Source organism: Dipodomys spectabilis, unplaced genomic scaffold, assembly GCF_019054845.1.
Source record: "Dipodomys spectabilis isolate Male_0828 unplaced genomic scaffold, ASM1905484v1 ptg000455l, whole genome shotgun sequence".
Classification (NCBI taxonomy): domain Eukaryota; kingdom Metazoa; phylum Chordata; class Mammalia; order Rodentia; family Heteromyidae; genus Dipodomys; species Dipodomys spectabilis.
This window is the reverse complement of record NW_024871132.1, coordinates 501,930-523,994: the sequence shown is the minus strand read 5'-3', so window position 1 is coordinate 523,994 and position 22,065 is coordinate 501,930. Positions and strand designations below refer to the sequence as shown.

The 22,065-nt window shown below is 34.6% G+C and overlaps 1 protein-coding gene across 2 annotated transcripts in view; it reads right to left on the bottom strand.

Annotated features, from left to right (window-relative positions):
• Pign (phosphatidylinositol glycan anchor biosynthesis class N) overlaps positions 1-22,065 on the bottom strand; it is an 83,109-nt gene that overhangs the window by 40,241 nt on the left and 20,803 nt on the right. For both annotated transcript variants that reach the window (XM_042668553.1, XM_042668554.1), the window contains 6 exons: positions 21,197-21,256; positions 19,869-19,961; positions 18,875-18,930; positions 9,011-9,089; positions 6,787-6,969; positions 1,581-1,720 (listed from right to left, as the gene is read on the bottom strand). In XM_042668553.1, coding sequence (XP_042524487.1) covers positions 1,581-1,720; positions 6,787-6,969; positions 9,011-9,089; positions 18,875-18,930; positions 19,869-19,961; positions 21,197-21,256 — 611 coding nt within the window. The remainder of the gene's footprint in view (positions 1-1,580; positions 1,721-6,786; positions 6,970-9,010; positions 9,090-18,874; positions 18,931-19,868; positions 19,962-21,196; positions 21,257-22,065) is intronic.

Sequence of the window (22,065 nt, the reverse complement as noted above, 5' to 3'; positions counted from 1 at the left end):
TGAGCTACCATGCCAGGCTCAATTTCACTTTTTAACTGAGCTAAATAACCTTTTCCAAACCCAATCTAGAATGTCATTAATTGTATACTAATTGTAATAGCAAATTTATAACCATCAAAAATGTATTACATACTTGAGTACTTTTTACATTTCATCATTGGAAAGAAAAAGTTTAGCATTTGTAGTGCATTAAGTAGGCAATTATAAAAGGTCAGTATCATTTAGTTTATGACCTTATTTTCTGGTTGAAAACAGTGGCTGCAGAATGTTATCAAATTATTAAGGTGCCATGTAGGAAAGAAAAGCTAAGACTAGTTAAAAGCAGAATGCTTCTTTAGTTTTCAAGAGTGAGTGAGGCAAAGAATGAGAGATGACTCTGCACAAACACTTTGAGGACATTTTTCTACAAGAAAGGTGAATATGGAATATAACATATTTTCAAAATTATATCTTCCCTAAAATTTAAATTTATTTCATAATTAGGATATTTAATAATATAGGAGGAATTCTATAGTAGAATGGGATTTTCTATAAGGATAAACCTTTTAAAAGTTGTAAAGCTAAAGAAAATAGTATTAGGAAAATATCTGAATAAGCAGATCTAACAACTCTATTCCTTTCAAAGAAGAAGTAACAGTATGTTCTTTGGTCAGTGTCTTTTTGCCTTATATAAAAATAGCTAGGATTTTAAATATTTTTAGTATTATTTGTCTTTTGATGCATTTAACATTTTGATAACTTTAAGCCTTCATTTTTAATAGGATATGTCCATCCCTTTTTTTTCTTTTTTAAAAATTTTATTGTTATTATAAAGGCAATGTAAAGAGAGGTTAAGTTACATAAATCAGGTAGAGAGGATATTTCTTTTCTTTTCTTTTTTCTTTATATAACACAAGCTATCTCTAAACTCTAGATTCTACTGCATTACTGCTGGGGTTACAGGCATGTCCAACACAGTCATATTGTGAACCAATCTTGATGATGCCCTTAAAAATCTCTAAAACTTGATTGTCCACCTATTTTTGAGGCTTTCTAAAATGACTAGAATTTATGTTATTAACACAAATTTATGAGGAAGTACTTAAAGGTAGTAGAACCATTTGTAGTACTTGAATAATATGTACTAATCTCTGTCAGAATACGTTACTGTGTTTGATTTAATTACAGTTTCATTTATCTAGCTTTACATGATGGCTAATAAGGGCAAAATAAAACAAGAGACAGTCTGGATCTGACATGATAAAATAAATTCAAATATAAGGTACTCATGGTATATTACAATCAGTATTAATCAAGTTACTTTCATTCCAGTTACTTTCATTTCATATTATTAATTAAAGATACACCAAGAAGAAAATAAGGGCACTGTTACCTCAGTATAATAAAAGATGAAGATAAAAGGGAAAAGTAAAACGGCAAAAGGATGATTAATACATACCATTTATCAGTTAGCAATGAAGTGAGGGGCCTGGAAATTTGATTATATTTTTGATGACTTATGGTACAAAAATGTAATGAATTTAAACACAGAATTAACTGTTGATGAAGTAAGAAACAAGGAAAAAGGATGTGTTACTTACTCTCTTAGAACTGCATACCATATTGGCACTGGCAATAAACAATATACATAGTAAGTCCAGGGACAGGCTTGAATCAGCAGGAAAAATATCACCAAAACTCCAATAGCTACAAAACTACTTGACAGGAGGTGGTTTGGTTTCTGAAAATCAAATGAAACATAGAAAAACACTTTCAAACCATGGGAACTGACATGTTCCAAAGAGATTTTATAAAGTGTAGAAAAGATTACTTCCTTCAAAGGTTCTACAACTAGATTAATCAAAGAATTGTATTTAAGAAGAAAAATCTAGCATTTGAGAAGCATCTTACTGAAGAATAAGCTGGATAGACTGGAATTATTGTTACAATTAGGCAATTTTGGCTTAAAAGTGATGATAGTCCTCAAGTTTATTTGCAAGTGGTTTTTCAGAACACTGAATATATTTCCTCTTATCTGCAATTTTTTTAACTGAGTTCTCTGGCTAGTACACAAAAGTTTACTTAATCCATAATAAAACTCTAGGATTTAACCTTCATTTGGAACAATGCTTCTGTTTAAATTCCAATTTGGAATGCAGCCTACAGTGTCTTTCCTCCATGGCCCAACCACAGTAGGTTTATTCAGTCATGGCTACTCTTCCCAACAACCTACCAACCAAGAGCATTCTTCAGTGTAAGTGGTGAGTGACAGCTTCCATAGACTAGATTCATGGATGCTTTAGGCCAAGTATAATGGTACTGTAAGAGTCAGGAATAGATATTCCAACAACTGTGAAAAAGACAAATTTATAGAGAAGTGGTGCTATTAAGAACAAGAGTTCTAGGGTATTAAACAGGAGCTAGAAACGGGTATATAGTATTCTAGAAAAGGTTAAGAATACCTGAAAAGAAAAGTGGGAGAGAGGGGGGAGGGGAGAGGAACCAAAAGGCAATGTGGAGCTCCTTTGCTTCCATTCCATGTTTACGTTTTCCCTTGCTTTGTAGCCAAGGTAAACAAGGTAAGAATTAAGAACCTCCTTCTGGAAGAAGGTAGGTAAGGTAGATAGATGTTAATTATAAGAGTTCATGTTGTTTTGAAAATAGTGAAGTGGTAAGAAATGAAGGATGTAAGAGTACCTGAAAAAAAGCCACTTGGATTTTCTTGAGTCAGTGCAATATGGTGTAATCATCTATCTTTGATACATGTCACAATCCACACTAGAAATGACACTTATTTACAGGAAACTAGAACATAAAGAAATGCAGTAGTTTGAGCTATTCCTACTAAGGCAATAAAACAGAAAAGACTTTAATAGTAGGAAACATTTCATACTTAATCTTAAATTGACTCTTTCTCCCTCCTCCCCCCCCAAAAAAAACAAAAACAAGTGATAACAAACTATGTATTTATTAAGTCACACACTACTTGATTTGAGGATTTTATATCTTATATTTTTATTTCTATTAAGTAATAGGGAGCGTAATAAGGAGCAAGTGAGACTTAACAGAGTAAGCACTGACAAAAATCTGAAAATTTAGTTGCAAAGCAAAAGACATCTGAACTAGCAAGAACAAAGAAGCAGCCATGGATATACCAAAATTAAATAGAATTCAAAAAAGGGAAGCTATGGAAAACTACATTTCAAGGAAAGAACTAGTCATTGAACATACCTGTAATAGTAATAAATTTAAAAAGACATCTAGATTCTGGAGGACAATAGAGCGGCATAAGCCTTGGAATCAAACCTAAATTCTGACACTGCCATTCTTTTTGCTTGTCAATGGACTAAATCAGTTAGCAGGTCTGATGCTGTTTCCTGATGTGGTGAACAGACAATAATATTTGTTGCAATCTCATCTTTTCCTCCTTTATTAGGCCCTCAGTACTCCCATGGCTCTTCCCAGAGACCTGTTACCTCTCTGCTCACTATCCACATACTATTCTTTCTCTTTTTTCTATTGGGCTACTTGACCCACCTTTAATATTCTATTGTGGAAATAACTTACGAGAATAGTCCACACATACCAGTGGTAAACATTGTACATTCTAGTATATGCATTGCAACTGTATTACTATCATCTAACTGCTTTCTAAGACCCCTTCAGTTAATGCTGTAGACTATGGACTATTGTTTTTCCTAGAAACTGGTGAGTTGTGTAAATTCCCACTGAAAATTCTCACTGAAAAGGAATCAGAATATTTTTATAGACAGACCAAAGGATCCAAAATAATTTAAATGACCTCAACTATAATGGTCAGTTTTATGTGTGAAGTTGTCTGGCTACTGTCTCCAATTTCAAATACTAATCTAGTAGTACTGCAAAAGTATCTTAGAGATGCAAATAAGTTCATAGCTAGGTAATTGTTTTTTCACTATTTTATAATTATCAACATCTTAATTGTAAACATTAATAGGTTTCACTGTGACATTTCCATACATGCATATATCCTGCATATATCCTACTCTAGTCCTATTTAGTTGACTTTAAGTATGTCGAAGATAATCCTAGATAGTCTGAGTGGGCCTGATTCCATCAGCTTTAGAAGTAGAATTGAAGTTCCCTGAAGAAATGTGACCATTAAGTGCAGCTTCAGCTCCTAACTTCAAGTTCTATTTCTCTGGTTGAGCCCCAACTGATACACAATTTATCACTGAAGTACAAATACCAGTATTTGAGGCCTTTGTTTACTTTTTTCTAGTCTATACTGTCAGTATTATATGTTATCACTTCCTTGAACAAATTCTCTACATTCTGCCCAAATTTCTCTTAAAGGCAGCATAAAATAGAAAAGGCAAGAATTTGTGTTATCCAATATAAATTCTGTCATTTTGAGTCTGTACATTCTTGAAGAAGACCTGTAATCTTGCTAAGCCTAAATTCTATTCATATCATGAGAACTGTAATCACTAAAGGTTGGCTAACTTTAAACTTAACAGGATAATGTCACAGGACACTCCCATAACAGTGTGTCTCAATTAAGGTATCTTATTCTCTGAACATGGTAGAATATTTGTCAAGTTCTCTCTGTATCATTCAATCTACTTTAGTTCTTATCCTTACCCTACAATCCAACTGCTAAACTTTCATCAAGACTTGCGTTTGCCTGTAATTGTCTGAGCTAAAGTGAGTCCTATTTTTTGTTATTGGGAATTGATGCCAGGGCCTCACAGATGTCAGGTAATCATTCTATTGTGAGCTACATTCCCAGACCTTTTGATTGTAGTTGGTTTTTGAGATAAGGCATAAATGGCCTTGAACTTGAGATCTTCCTGCCTGTTTCCCAAGTAGTTGGAATTACAGTCATTTACCATGATGCTCAGCTGACTTCTACTTTATTTAAAATATGATAATCTTTATACAGTCTCCAAAACCTACATATTATTGTTTGTAATACAGACACAATGATCAATATCTAAAAAGGTGGTTGTGTGTGTATATCTCTTACTTTATTTAAATTCTAAGATACTTGAGGATAAAATCTCAACTTCCTATTTCTCTGTATAGTATCCAGCATTGTACTGTTGACGCAAATATTCTCTACATTATCAGACTAATGGATAAAAATGATTTGTTCTCTTAATGCTCTATCATTCTAAAAACATCATAATACCCTTCTCAATAAACTAAAGACAAACATTTTGAAAAAGCAATTTTTGGTCACAGATTTCAGTGTTAGTTCCTCTATCCTCATTGATTGGTTTAGTGAATTAATACCCTTACCTTCAGTTTCAACTTTGTTTGTTGTTGGTTGTTGGACTTGAACTTAGGGCCTGGGTGCTGTGCCTGAGCTTTTGTGCTCAAGGCTACTGTTATACCACTTTGAGCCACAGTGCTACTTCCGATTTTGTGCTGGTTAATTTGAGATAAGAGTCTCATAGGCTTTCCTGCTTAGGTTGACTTCAATCCAGGACCCTCAGATCTCAGCATTCTGAGTAGCTAGGATTACAGGCATGAGCTACCAATACCTGGCTACTTTCAACTTTTATAAACAAAAGTTATAATGCTTACTTCCAGCACTTTATGAGTCTGTATATTTCAAGTATTCATTAGATTGCCTAGATATATCTATTTCTAAAACAGTCATTTCTGTATTTTTTCTACCATGTATAAAAATATTTCCTATTATAGCCAAATTCAATTACATTTAAATAACTGAACTTACATGAGAGAATTATTTAAGATGTATTAAAGCATTATAAAATATTAAAATTAAACACTAATGTTCTCCCCTCCAGTTTAGAAAAATAAATGTAAAATTGGAAAAACTAGTGGATATTTTTATAGACTATTATTACTAGAAGTATACCACCAGAACATATTACATTTAAAAGGATTTGGATTTAGCGATAATCATTAGTGAGACTGAAGCAGAGGAAATTGAAATAGCATACTTTTCTTGGTAAGTGATGCTTAGTAATATCTTCTAAAAGAGCAGTGTTCTAATGAAGTAAACCCACATATGTACTATTCTATTTCCTGTTTAGACAAGTTTTGAATTATTTTCATTGAAAGCACAGATACATTCTTAAAATAAGGATAAATCAAATGTGCTGAAAGTTTGTATTTTGAGAAATTGAAGAAAGTTGAAAGAATAATAATTCCAGAAAAGTTCATATATTATGTAAAGAGAAACATTTTAAGCAAAGAATTTTATCATTTTTCTAGGCTTTAAACTTCTTATCAGATAAAGTTAAATATATTGCTTTGATGTGCTTTTATAATCACCTGTACTGTAAGTATGTGGAATACTCACATCATGTTAAATAGTTATTTTAAAAAAAGAACAAAAAGGGGCTGAGAGGGTGGCTCAGTTTTAGAGTGCTTGCCTTGCATGCAGGAGGCCCTGGGTTCAATTCCTTAGCACCACATAAGCAGAAAAAGCCGGAAGTGGCACTGTGGCTCAAGTGGTAGAGTGCTAGCTTTGAGCTCAAGAGCTGAGGGACAGCACCCAGGCCCAGAGTTCAGGCCCCACAAGCGACAAAAAAAAAGGAACAAAAAAAAATCATTAAGCTTATAGGAGAATTTAAATTATTTACATATCTTCCTAGCCCTGTCAAGTGTCAAAGTCAATTAATTAACCTATCTTCTTATTCACTAAATAAATTGAGGTAATAGAAAAAGGGTCCAATATATCAAAAGCAAATGAAAGATAGTTAGCTTAATAGAAATGAGTTGTACATTCTGTGAACTCACTACATATTTTTATATCACTATCTAAATCTTCATTACATTCTCTGAACCTACCTTAACTGGTTTACTAACATCTCTTATAAAGTTGGAATGAGACTTGATGATCAACAAAGAAGCATATGATATCCATCCCACAAAACCAATGACAACACTGATGCCCAAAAAGAATCTGTCGTAAGTGTGATAATATGACAGTCCTTTCAGCGCACGATCAATCAGCTCCTTGCAAAGGTAGACCTATGAAGAAAAATATATAAGTTGCACATGGAAAATACACACACAAAAAAATTCAAAGGCAGGAAAATTGTAAAAGTTCCTAAAAGCCAAACCCTTGTAATGAATTAGAAATTAGAGTAATTTTACACAGGGATCTAAGAATAGATTCTAATACTATGAAGATCTTCATGCCAAGATTAAACAAAAAAAACCCCTCTTTAATCTTGACAAGAAAAGGCATTTTAGTGTAATGTGCTTATGATATATCTGATATTTTAAATTAGTTCATTTTTCAAAAATTGATCTTCAGATGATACATAATAGATATTAATGTTCTCTAATACAACATCCCAAATGATGGAAATTTCTTTGTTTGTGGGTATAACTACACACACACACACACACACACACATGTTTTACTTTCTCAGTTTAATTACATTTACTCTAGAACATCAGTAAAATAGGCTAATGCTTTAGAGAAGGTTAATTTAGTATTTTAAAAACATAATAAAAAAATCAATATTAGGAATACATGAGTTGGCATCTTGGAAAATGAAAGCAGAATTCTAAGGTGACCATAGTAAAACACAATTGGAATACTAGCTAGTAAGAAGTCAAGATCTGAAGGCTGAAGCCAGCATGGGCAACTTAGTATGACCCTTCCTCAAAAATAAAACAAATCAGTTATTCAGGAGATGGAGACAAGAGGATCACGGTTCAAGGCCAGTCAGGCAAAAGTTAGAACACCCTATCTAAAAAAAAATTCCAAACCAAAAAAGTGCTTTTCTACTAGCAAGTGCAGGAGACCTGAATTCAATCTCCAGAACCAAATTAGAAGGAAAAAGAAGAGGAAGGGAGGGGAGGAGAGGAGAGAGAAAGGGAGAGGAGAGAGGAGAGAGGGGAGAGAGGACAGGAGGGAAGAGGAGGGGAGAGGAGGGGAGAGAAGAAGGAGAGGAGGGGGAGGAGCTGTAGAGAAGGAGGAGGAGGAGGAAGAGGAAGAGAAGGAGAAGAGAAAAGAGGGCTAAGGAAAAAGAGAAGAGGACTGGGGCTGGGGATAAAGCTAAGAGGTAGGTAAATAAGCCTACCATATGAGGTTCTCCATACTGTGAAATTGAATGAATGACTGAAAAAAATGACAAATGAAAAACACAGTGTGGTGGCAGTTGGAAGGATCAAAGTTCTGAGCCATTAGACTTCTGAAGAGATAATTTTTTTACAGTGTTATGATCTATTTATTTAAACCAGCCTATAGCTTCATTCATTAACTTGGATTAAGACACATCTTAAAAAATCTAATATTAACTCCTTGTATCCACCATCATGAGATACTGACAATACTTTTAGTTTCTGATCAGAGAAAGGACATTTTGAAATGGTCAATCTGATTCTACTACTAGTTTATAAAGGAAAAGATTACATCTTAAAAACAAAGTCCAAGAACAAAATTTTTCAGTACTCATCTCTAGTGTACCCCAGCAAAATATTCACAGATATTAAGAAATTGCTAACTCAGGTGGGATAAATATTAAATGTAGTACTTTAAAATATTATACATAGCCGGGCACCGGTGGCTCATGCCTATAATCCTAGCTACTCAGGAGGCTGAGATCTGAGGATTGCGGTTCAAAGCCAGCCTGGGCAGGAAAGTCTGTGAAACTCTTATCTCCAATAAACGACCAGAAAACCGGAAGTGGCGCTGTAGCTCAAGTGGTAGAACGCTAACCTTGTGCTGAAGAGCTGAGGGGCAGCGCTCAAGCCCAGAGTTCAAGTCCCATGACCGACAAAATAATAATAATAATAATTAATAATAAAAATATTATATATAACAAGGTGACTAACTTGAAATTCATTTTTTTCAGTTATGAAAGTTCATGTCTAATACTAACACAGAAAAATCTACCCATGCTATTATGAGAAATAGAGAAGTATTATGTACATGCTTAAGCAGCAACTCCAGAAAGCTCCCTAATAGGCCTAGCAAGATTCCTATTGCTACATCTTATCTTTCCCTCACTCCAAAAAGATAACCAGCAATTCATGTCCATAAGGCCTATGCACTTACCACTTCTGCAAACTGCTCCTGCTTCATAAAAAATCTTGCTTTTCTTAAAATGTTCAGTTGTTCAGACTCTGAGAGTAACCTACAAAAGAAAAAAGTACATAGGTTTATGGAGTATACTCATTTTAATTATATTGTTCTTGTGTTTTATTCTTATTTGGAAAAAAATTTAAGTGAAAAATGAAGGAAAACTAAAGCTAATTGTACTGTTGCTGGCTATCCAAACTCTTCTAAGAAACTTACTTTTCTTGACCCAAATTTCCTTTCATTTTCAAATTTTAATTTTATTCTTTTTTTGGCAGTTGTGGAGCTTGAACTCTGAGCCTGGGCACTGTCTCTTAGCTCTTCAGCTCAAGGTGAATGCTCTACCACTTGAGCCACAGCACCACTTCTAGTTTTCTGGTGGTTAATTGGAGATAAGAGTCTCACAGTCATTCCTACCCCCGCTGGCTTTGAACTGTGATCCTCATATCTCAGCCTTCTGGGTAGTTAGGATTACAGACATGAACCACCGGCACCCAGCTCACTTATTTTTTATAAGTATACAGTGATATGATGAGGGGTTTGTGTTAATTCTATAAATGCATACAGTGTACTTTGAACAAGTTCATTCCCTCTATTATATTTTATTAAATGACCCCTTTTTCAAACAGTGGCTCATGCTTGTAATATTGGTTACTGAGGAGGCTGAGATCTGAGGATCTGTAGTTCAAAACCAGCCTGAGATAAAGTCTGTCAGATTCTTTTTTCTAATTAACCACCAAAAAGCCAGAAGTGGAGCTGTGACTCAAGGTAGCAAAAGAGCTCAGAGACAGTGCCTAGATCCTTATTTCAAGCCCTAAGACTGACACACACACAAAATTACATAACACTATATACAAACATAATATATGAACATATATGAATATATATTCTCATTTTATATATAGACACACACATATATATACATACATATGTGTATATATATATATATATATATATATATATATTCACACAAACACACTCAGAATATATAGAGTTCTAGTTCTAGTCTAAAACATAAGTTCCAGCCCAGTTAACATAATACAGCTAGGTCCTATTTGCTCACAACTAAAATCCTAGCTACTTAGGACAGGAAGATCATGGTAGAAAAGTTCATGAGTCACTGGCTGGACACAGTGCCCTGTGCCTGTCTTCCCAAGTTACATGAGATTCTGAGATTGGGAGGATCCTTGGTCAGCTTGAAAACAGAAGTCCACAAGACTCCATCTTCACAGAAAGGAAGGTAGACATAGTAGTGCATATGTGATCCCAGTGAGGATGAGAAGCCTAAATATAGGCAGATCACAGTTCACGTATGTGCTGGAGCAGCAAAGCCAAGACTATTGTAAAAACAACCAGTGGAAAAAAGTCCTTGCTCAATATCACATCAGTCTAGCAAGCATAAGGTCCTAAATTCAAACCCCAGAATCATCAAATGAACTTGAGTAGTTAAAACAAGAATTTTTGTCATAATCTATTTTGTTCAGAATATGTAAACTATTTCAAAATTAAAAAGGTAATAAGTAGGATATACACATACATGCATATATACAACATAGTATGTACAGTGAAATAATAAACTGTACTTTTGTCTCCAGAGTAAAAGACTGTAAGACTACATCAACAGAGAAAAAACTTTTTATGATTGTTTGTGTAATTTTTAATGTGTACATGCATCATCTTTATTAATAGTTTAATAATCAATTTTTTTAAAAAACAGTAAGGCATTAAAGTTTAACCATACTTCTAGCTATGACCAAGAAATCTGGAGATATTAATATGGCCACCAGGAACAAGAAAGCCTGGGAAATAAAATTAAAAATCAATTCAAAGCACCAAGACAATCAAGAATTGAAGAGCTAAAATCCTAGAGAAACCAATGAGAAGTAGTAAAACTTTCTACAAATTTAATTTTTAGGACATCTGACATTATTGACACAGGACAAAAGAATTTGGAGATATTATGGCAGCCAGAGAATAGAGAATCTAATGGGGCCTTTGGCAATCTTAGAAAAATAAAAATTACAGTTTATAGCTGCCAATGTAGTCAACACTTGAGGATCTTAAAAGAAAAAAATTCTTTTTAATGTACACTTTTGCTCTGGGTTAAAGAAAAAAATTACCTAGCTGGGTGCCAATAGCTTATGCCTGTAATCCTATTGACTGAGAAGGCTAAGAGCTAAAGATCATGGTTCAAAGCTAGCCGGGGTAGGAAAGTCCATGTGACTCCAATTAACCACCAGAAAACCAGAAGTGGAGCTGTGGCTCAATGTGGTAGAGCGCTACCCTTGAGCAAAAGAAAAACGAGTTCAGGGATAGTCCCTAGCCCTCAGTTCAAGCCCATAACCACCATCATCAGCAACAACAAAATTCTATTTAACTTCCTTAATAGTGTAGATTATTTTCACTTTAACCAATTTTCTTTTATAATACTCAAAATCTATTAACAGATTTTTACCACACTGTCCTCTTAATGCAGCTGTTTAAGTACTTCTTGCTTCTCAAATGATAAAAGAAAATAGTGACAAGGAGTTTTGAGAAGATTCATAATAGTGGCAAGATCAATTAAAGGGTTGAAAATTAATTTCCCTTCAAGCAAGGCTAAAGAAAACACATTATTTAACATAGCAAAGAGGAGGAGGCTTCAGGAAGGAAAATATTTCTCAGATGTTAATAAGGAAGACCTTGTAATCAGCTATTCTTACTTTTGAAAAAAGTCATTTATGATTTACTTGTTACAAGAATTTTTTTTCCAGAGACTAGGATTTTATTTAAAGAAAAGAGTTAAGGTATTGACATTTAAGAGTTTAGACAACAATAAACACTGCATCAGATTTTTCTATCTCTTTCTTATTTTGTGGTACTGAGAACTGAACTCCAGGGCTTGTGCTTTTTAGGTCATTGCATTATCCCCTGAGCAATACGTTTAGTCCCCCTCCATCTCTATATTTCTATTTCTCATGAAATTATACAAGCTTTAGGTACAATACTGCATAAGGTCTTCGGAATATTTGAATCATTAATTAGCTCTCATGCTCTTATAAAGAATAAGGCAGTAATGGAATGCACAATTCTAACAAACATAAGAGACTAATAGAAAAAAAAGTTGAAATCTTAATGGTTGAAATGATAAAAATATATTGCTTGATGAAGAGATACTATTATTGATGACAGAAAACACACTATGTCTAGAGAAAAAAAACAAAGCACATTACAAAGTGAATGGCTGAAAAGCCTACTATAATACATTAATGTGGATGTTCAAAGAGTATTATCCTTTATTTCATAAACCAAACAGAGTTGTTAAAAACAGGGTGAATATAAAAGTAAGGAAACTGGTGGCTATTTAGAATCTGGTACCACACAATACATCAAATTCCATTTTACTTTGTGATGTAAGACATAAGAATTTCATAGCAAATTAGTATAACAAGGAATATGACACTGTGGACAATGTCAGTATTTTGATTTTAGATATTAGACAGGGTTTGGTATAGTAAGAAATACCTAAACAATTTTAATGGAATGTTTAGTTCCTATGTTAGGACAATTAGTTGGAACAGCAAAATTTCAAATAAGAAAGATTAGTTCATAGTAGAAAACCTGGAAAGACATGGAAAAAGGAAACCTACTGTTTTCTTGTATCATAAAATTAATCATATATTTGTGTCTACAAAAAATGGGAAAAAACAAGAGTTGAGAAATAATTGTCTTTTTTAAATTCTAGTTTTATGAGTCAATCATGAATAAAAACACATGGAGCATCATAGAGATATTTAATTTTTACTTTTTATTTATTTATTTAGGTCATGGGCATTGAAGGGCCTGGTGCTGTCCCTGAGCTCAAGGTTAGTAATCTACCACTTTGAGCCACAGCACCACTTCCAGTTTTCTGGTGGTTAATTGGAGATAAGTGTCTCATGAATTTTCCTGCCTCGGTTGGCTCAGAAACATGATCCTCAGATATCAGCCTCAGTAGCTAGGATCACAGGCGTGAGCCAGCAGCGCTCAGCAAGATTTAAACATTTTTTTTAAAAATTCATTTACACAGGGCTCAGGGTATAACCTAATGACAGAGTACTTGCTTACATGCATGAAACAGAGTAACTTTTTCCACAAAGTAATGGTATAAAAGCTGTTGGCTTACATCATTAAAAATTTCTTCACAGTGAAAATTTATTATGTTTATACTATTTTGGACTGCTGCTAAGATTAGGCTTCGAGAAAAATGAATGACTAACGCATAACAACATCAACGGGGGTAGATTAGATATTCTAAAATCAAGCATTCCACAATGCTGACTTCATGTACTATACTACTGACATACATAAAACCTATGCTTGCTTAACAAAATACCAAATTTCGGGCTGGGAAGATGGCTCAGTGGTAGAGCGCGTGCCTTGCATGCCTGAGACCCTGGGTTTGATTCCTCAGCACCACATAAGAAAAAAGAAAAAAGCCAGAAGTGGCGCTGTGGCTCAAGTGGTAGAGCGCTAGCCTTGAGCTGAAGAGCTGAGGGACAGTGCCCAGACCCACAACCGGACCCCCCAAAAAAACAAACAAACAAAATACCAAATTTCACTACATTAACCAAAAGAAAAAGTCTGATAGTAGCTATTTTCAAACAATAAAAGTATGAAATAATATAGCATCTGAGATAGAAAGAATGAGGAGTGAGCATCAGATCAGGAGAAAGAATATCTGGAGTCAAGTCTCAGCTCTGCATCTTACTAGCAGTGACTGAAGACTGGAAAGTCTCAATTTTATTACTCATAAAAGGAGAGAACATCATTTCATTCAATTCACTGGTTACTGACTATGCCTTAAAAATCATTATTTTGAAGGAACTACAAATTCTTAACCTGTCTAGAAAGGCAATACTCTCTTTTGCTCTTTTTATATGTCTTCAAATGCCAGATATAATTTGCCTTAGCGCCTTTTCAAATACAATTTTGTTCTCATTTTTTTCAGTCTTGTTTCCCATTAAAAAAAAAAAAACCTATGTTCAAACTGACAAAGTAAAACCCATTTATTTTATATTTTGTTTATTTTTGTTATAAACTTTACTTTTCTTTTATAGTATATATTCCAGAAAGCTATAAACAGAAATGCTTCTCTTAAAATAATTTTCCATGAAGACATGATTTTTAAAATAATTGATAAATACAAAAAAAGTAAAATATAAAAGTTACTTAAGCACAAATTATCTTTTTCTTTCACACACATGTTTTTAATGTAGGTTTAATACTAAATATGCATGTAACTTCACAACTTGCATTTATCTTATAAACATGCTGACATAATATCTGAAAACAGGATGTTTAAGGATTACTCTATAGTCTAGTTAACAGACATATTGTTGTTCAATGACATGATTTCCACCCTTTCGATTAGAAACTATCCTGTGATGAGTATCTAGGGGCTGAGACTTTTTCACATTTGTTTCCTGAAGATAGCTATTACACAATGGTACTGAGGGAAGGCAATAAGAGACAGATAGGGAGACAGTGCCCCCTTTTCTTCCTGGAGACCCTGGAAAGTGAAAGAAGCCCTGGTGAAAGCAAAGCCTTTGATGACCCTGAAGCAAAGGACAGGCACCTCACCTCTCCCCTTGGGGCAAGAGGACAGTGACCTGACCAGATGCCAGGACAACTGACACACTCCCAAAAGAGATATAAAGGGAGACCTCGGGAGCCCTACATCGGGCTACCAATTTCTGGTCCCAATTTGCTTGTACCATGAAGTCTACAATCTCCTCCTCCTCCCTCTCCTCTCCCTCTTCTTCTTCCTCCTCGCCTGGGAAGCAGGTGGACTGGACCTCATACAGCATAAGGCTTTCCTCCCAGCAAGGAGTCCTGGCTGGAGCTTGTAGCAATTTACCAGTAGTTAAGATGCTTTCCTTAATCTTCCTGGCTCCTTATTCTCACTTTGAAGAAAATGAAGTTTGCCTCTGTTTCCATTTTGTCTGCCTCATAATTTTTTTTAGTTTTTTTAAATTGGTTTTTATAGTAGTGATGTACAGAGGGGATACAGTTATATAAGTCAGTTAATGAGTATATTTCCTTTTGGAAAATATTACACCTCTTCCCTTGCTTTCATTATTCTTTATTTGGTGGAGAAAACAAAGAACCCAAGACTCTTGGATGGTATCAGTCAAAGATCATAAACACTTTTTAAGGTTCTTCACTGTGTGGAATTTAATCTCCAGAAAATAGATTAAACAGATTTAGGCCGAAATTGTGGGAATATTCACTTAGCCACATTATCATAGGAAAAAAATTGGGGAGTTAATTCTAAAATGGAAACAATGCGTCAACTTGAATTAATTTTTCCTCGATGACTAAAAAGGTTATGATTTATATTTACTCCACTATAGTTTTGCAAGCTTCTTGCCTTAAAATGTTTTAATAAACTGTAGAATATTTACCTATTTTAAATTAGATAAACTTGCCTTTCTTAAAGAAGTATAAATGTTATAATCTGGATTCTTTTAATTCAATTATAGTATAATGACTCCCATTCTTAAAATTCCACCACTGTGGAATAATTCTTTATAATACTTTTTTTAATCTCCATAAATAAAAAATGATTAATAAATTCCATCCTTATGTAATTATATAACAGAATAATGGACTTGTTATGCTTATAAATGCTCACTCATAAGATTCTTTTTTTAAAAAAGTAATTTTATTGTGAAGGTGTAATTTTTTTGGTTTTTGTGGTTTTTTTGTTTTTGTTTTTTTAAGATGCTAAGGATTGAACCTAGGCCCTCATAAATGCAAGACAAGCATTCTACCACTGAATTATGCCCCAGACACTAGTACAGTATTAATTTGTCTTGAAATCAGTGTTTTCATCTAATCATACCTAATTCTCAAATGCAAGAGCAAGGAGTAGTAGAACACAGTACTAGAGAGCTTGTCTAGACTGTACTTCTAGAAACAGACACCTGATCCCTCCTACAAACTACTACTTATGATATCACAACAAGAAAATGTACCATTTCTGAATTTCAAAATTTGACTAGGTAAAAAATAACTTGATTCTTTTAGAATTTGATTTTGGATTCTTTTTTAAAAATTCTTTTAGAATTTTGATTACAATTGGATTCTTTTTCAGTATTTGATTTTTTTCTTCAACTTCTATTTTAGGACACATCTGTTGATGTGTGGCCAACTGAAGGCTTCCCAAGCATCCATCTTTGGAGATTGTGGGATAAGCTTGTGGCTTAAAAAAAAAAAGTATAAGAAAAAAATATAAAAGGCTTGAGGCCAGCCAGGAGAAATGACAAAGAAACTTCAAAGTAATTAGGTCACTGAGCGAGAAACATAATTAGGAACACTGGGCCTCAGTGGGTATTTACATCTAAACAAGGAACTTTGGAACATATAGGGTTCATAGGAGATCACCAGAGAAGAGAAGGACTGCACAGACAGTCCTAGAGAACATAGTTCTGACTGAGGTGAGCAGACTGCTCTACCATCCTCGCCCTGATCTCGTCTATGGCCTCACCATACAATCACAGCAATGGACTGAAACCTCTCAAATCCTGTCCAAGTAAACCTTCCCTTCTGACTTATGTATTTTGTTAACAAGTGCAGTCAAGGATCCCAATGTATATCCTACAAAATTAAGAAGAACGAGGGAAGTAGTGGGTGGGGGAGGAATGAGTGAGAATGTTGAAAGGGGTGACATGATTAAGATACATTGTATTCATAAACTGCTTTGTTAATTGGCAACTCTTCTGTACAATTAACCTACAGATATAATAAAAAGGGAAAAAGGAAATGGAAATACAACTAATATACAGCTACAGTCAAGCTATGATACATTAATACAGGATTAGAGTGTCACAATTCCAATGACTAGTGTTCTTAAAAGGAGAACAGCATAGAAATAGACACACAAGAACAAAAGTTAAATGTTGATAAAGATTGAAATGATACATCTACAAGGCAAATGTAAAAAGACAGTAGCCAGCCACCAGAAGTCATGCACACACAAGGAAAAATAATTCCCTAGAGAATTTGTTTTTTGTTTCTGTTTTTTTTTTGGTCAGTCGTGGGGCTTGAACTCTGGGCCTGAGCGCTGTCTCTCAGCTCTTCAGCTCAAGGCGAGTGCTCTACCTCTTGAGCTACTGTACCACTTCCCCCTAGAGAATTTGAAGGGAACATGGTCCTGATGCCATCTTTATTTTGAACTCTAGCTACCAGCACTGTGAAAAAATAATTTTTTGTTATGTTAAGCCTCCCAGGTTGCAGCAGTGTGTTACAGCAGCTGGAGAAAACAAATACACCTTCCATATCATCTGGCAAAATTCAGGTGCTAAAAAAAATGTTTTCCCATTGTTTAGTTTTCCTCTCAATTTATGCACCTCTGAAATACAGTGTGTGCGGGTTTTTTTCCTCTGTCATTTTTAAGGTACTATCACAAGTACACGTAGCTTTTTTGCTTCTCTTGGTCGTATAGCTCCACCTGCTGGTCACTCCTTGGCATACCACTAGAGTCCACAGGACTTTTAGTTTCTTTTTTGAGCAATTTTAAATATTTCTCAAAAGGAATACTGCAAGATTTTTATTCTTCCTTGAGATTTTAAAATATCAAAGAGAAAAGTTACTTATTTTAAAAAATAGGATAAAATGTGATATGCAGTTTCCAAAATGAACCCACTGGACCTTTTTACAAATTAAAGATATGTGTAGGATTTTAACAATCTTACTTTTCTGTATTTTAAAACATTTGCTAAACTGGGTGCGGGTGGCTCACACTTGTGATCCTATCTACGCAGGAGGCTGAGATCTGAGGATTAAGATTTGAAGGCAACACAAGCAGGAAAGAATGCAAGACTTTCATCTCCAATTAACCACTTATATATAGGTCAAGTAGAACTGGCTCAAGTGGTACAGTGCCAGCCTTAAGCAGATAAAGTTGAGGGGAAAACTGACAGTGCCCACACTCTGAGGTTAAGCCCCAGTACTGGAAAAAAATTACTATTTAATAACCTTAGAAATTATTTTATTATTCACTAATTATTCATAATACTCTAGAAAATATTTAAAGGCATAATAAAAGGATGGTTTAAAAAAATCTATCAAGCTGGGCGCAGGTGGCTCAAGCCTGTAATCCTAGCTACTCAGGAGGCTGAGATCTGAAGATCGCAGTTCAAAGCCAGCCTGGGCAGGAAAGTCCAATAAACCACTAGAAAACCGGAAGTGGCGCTGTGGCTCAAGTGGTAGAGCACTCACCTTGAGCTCACCATATCCCAAAGCAAATTCTCCCAAACTTAAGAGCATTTAAGTAAACAATATATTCCTATGAACAACAGTGAAATACTCACTTTCTACATTCCCTCTAGAGTCTCCTACATGTTTGGTAGTTTCCACCATCTTCATGCTAATAGCTTCAAAATCTTTGCAACACATTCATATCTCATGAAATGCAAGCCCCATTTCTAATGAATTAATTGATATCTTCAAACAAAAGTTGAGCTTGTTTCTCAAATTAGCTCATTTCTTATAAACCATAATGGTACCAGGATCTTCCTAATCAAGCAAGCCAAGAGCCAGGGAGTCATACTGTCTACTGCCCCCATACTTTCCCCATCAGTCAGGTAAGCCCTGATGAAGCCATCTCCTCAATACTTCTCAGATTATCTTTCTACCTCTCTATCCCTTCTTCTAACCATTCAAGGGTATCTTGCATATGATCCATTAGTTAATCTAATCAATAGAAATTCAATTCGAGTTTACACTAATGTACATGAAACAAAGTAATCTATCTCATCAGTACCAAAAGCTTCAAAAATTCATTACTTCAAGTTAATTTTAAAAATGTAAGAGACTTACTTAAATGGTGTAAACAAAAATGGTAAAGTAGCTTCTTTTTTCTGAGTCATCTTCACCTGGGAACCAAGCATGAAACTATTTTATTACATTATAAATGAGAAAAAAATTAATACATTTCATTTTGAAATATAAACAGTCATTAAAATGGCTCTTCAGGAATGATTAACTACTTTGAAAATAAATGAAGTTTTACATTAATATATTGTTTCATAAATACTTAAGAAAAAAAATCTCAGTAAGCTGAGACTTAAGCAAAATAATCTTGCAAAATAACATATATAGCTATCAATTAAAACAGTATTCTCCTTAATTCTTAAAGAAAAGGCAAAGATTTAGTCAGAGTCATCTCGATGTTCTTCATGTATCCAACAATGTACATGAAATGACAAGAGATATGGCAAGCTCTAACAGTACTGTCGATGGGGCAATAAAGATTTGACTTAGCATCTTTAAAACATCCTTGATAATCTTATAATTAGAGAGAATCCTGTTCTTGGTACTGAGTCAGTCTATAGTACAAAACATGAAACTAGGTAAAAAAGCAAAACTGGGAGAAAATTACACAAAATAACTTATTAAAACATAAAACCAAAAGCTAGGTGCCAGTGGTTCATACCTGTAATCATAGCTACTTGGGAGGGTAAGATTGGTAGGGTCATGGTTCAAGTCTAGCATGGGTAGAAAAATTCTAGAGTCTACTTCTCAATAGAGAGCTGGATACAGATTTGAGTCTGAAAGCCTAGCCAGGAGGAAAAGCTAAAATAGGCAGATCATAGCCTTAGTGTATGTGTATGCATGGATGTACACATCAAGAAGCAACACCCAATGTCTAAAATAACTAGCATAAAAAAGAGCTAGAGGCATTACTCACTAATTTGTCTGCCTGACAAATACAAAGCCTTGAGTTCAAAACTATCATCATAATCAAATATTTTCACTTAACATATTCAATTTCAAAATTTCAGTGTTGTACATGTGTCTTTTTAAAAATTACCTTGAACTGTTCTAGAATCTGTAGTGCATTGGTAAGCATGCTTTCTGCCTTGAAGAGATCAGTGTTGTTAAGATAGTCTACAGGAAGGGTTCCCTGAAAATAAAGAACAATGGCCTTGTATTAATAATGCTCAGGCTATTCTAATAAAACAACAGACTTACACAAAGGCAAAGATGATGTCTCAACAAATGAATTATTAGACTAAATGAAAAAAATCTTCTGAACATTTTAATTCAGCAATGATCTATAATTTTTCTCACAAAGTTGTTGTAATAAATAAAACAAATGTAATAAAATTTAAACCTAACATTGATTGAGATTGTTCCTATGGCTTGGATCTTAAGTGTCCCCTAAAGGGTCATGTGTTAAAGGCTTGTGCCCTACTCACTGCTATTTGGATGTGATGGACATTTTTAGAGGTAGAGTCTAGTGGGAGTAACCCTTTGAGAAGGAGTCTGGAGCAATAGAATATCTTCAAATGAGACTGTGGGACCTCAGTCTTTTTCTTTTTCTCTTTCACTTTCTTGTGCAGTTTGGCTCTGCCAGATACTCGCACCATATTGTGCCAGAATGGACTGAGAGCCCTACTACTGTGAACCAGAACAAACCTTTCCTCTTTTTAAGTTGATTTTTTGGGGGGATTTATCAGTGTGTTGAAAAGTGCTCTAAGTATTATTACTACATCTTGCCCAACTCAGCCCAGGCCCATTCCTAATAACATAACTGATGCCTATTAAGAAACAAGATGCACTGTCTATAGCATGGTTGGGTTGTAATCAGGGTCCCTATTTTTCCCCGGAGAAGGATAGGCAAGTACTTTAGGCCAGAACATCTGGAATTTGATTCTTGAGAGTCAAGGAATAGAAACTAAAACAGTTATAATGCTACTGTAGTCTCACAGTGGTGCCCAGAACATACTGGTCCTGTCACAGGACTATGGTGATTTGTGAGTGCTGTTGGTTCATGGATTTTCATCCCCAAGCCTGGTTTTTGATCACCTATGATTCAACAAACCATCAATACTGTTTTAATAATTTCTCTTTCAAAAAGATTGTCTCTATAATCAAAAAGGTACTTTTAACATTTTTATTACTTATAATTGGAATACAAAGATTAAAAAAAATATATATTTAAAAATTTAAAAAATCAAGGAAATGATACTGGGCTTGTTAGAGATTATAAGATATTCATATATAAGGTATAACAAACCTAAAATAAATGTATAAGAACATAGTTTTAAATGTAGTTAAAGATTATAAAGAAACGTAAAAGCAAATTTGACTGTATAATTTTTATATTGATTATTGATAATAAATTTTATTCCTCACCACTGAATTAAGAGGAAAGGGAACTCCAATAAGGGAAGCCATCAATGGTGCAATATCAGCCTACAAATAGAAAAAGTTTAATTCTGATAAGTGTATAGGTATCAACAAAGAAATCGATATGACAGAACTCACAGAAACTTGACAAGCATGCAAATTTCAATTTGTATAACAATTTTTCAGTATTATTTGGAGGAAGTCTTCTCTTAATTTCACTTGACTTTAAAAATATTTTCCATATGAGGCTAGTGGCTCACACTGAAATCCTAGATCCTACTTACTAGGTAAAGATTAGGATGATCATGGTTGAAGCCAGCCCAGGTGAAAAGTTCTTTTTTGTTGTTGTTGTTGGTCATGGGGCCTGAACTCTGGGCCTGGGCGCTGTCCCTCAGCTCTTCAGCTCAAGGCTAGCACTCCATCACTTGAGACATAACAGCGCCACTTCCAGCTTTTTTTGCTTATATGGTGTTGAGGAATCGAACCCAGAGCTTCATGCATGCAAGGCAAGCACTCTACTACTGAGCCACCTTCCCAACTCAAGTGAAAAGTTCTTAAGACCCCCATCTCAACCAATAGCTTGTCATGGTCATATGCATCTGTCATCTAAAATACTCAAGGGGCTGAAATTGAGAGGACTGTAGTTCCAGACCAACCTGGACAAAGAAACAGATGATCCCTCAACTGAATAAAAAAAGGATGGGCATGGTGGCTTATACATATCATTCTAGGCACAATGGGAAGTATAACTAGAAGGATCAAGGTCCAGGTATGTTTCTGGGTAAAAGTGAGGCCCTATTTCAAAACTAGTAAGAAGACTAAAACAGACTGGAAGCATGGCTCACATGGTAGAGGGCCAAACAATAGGCCCTGAG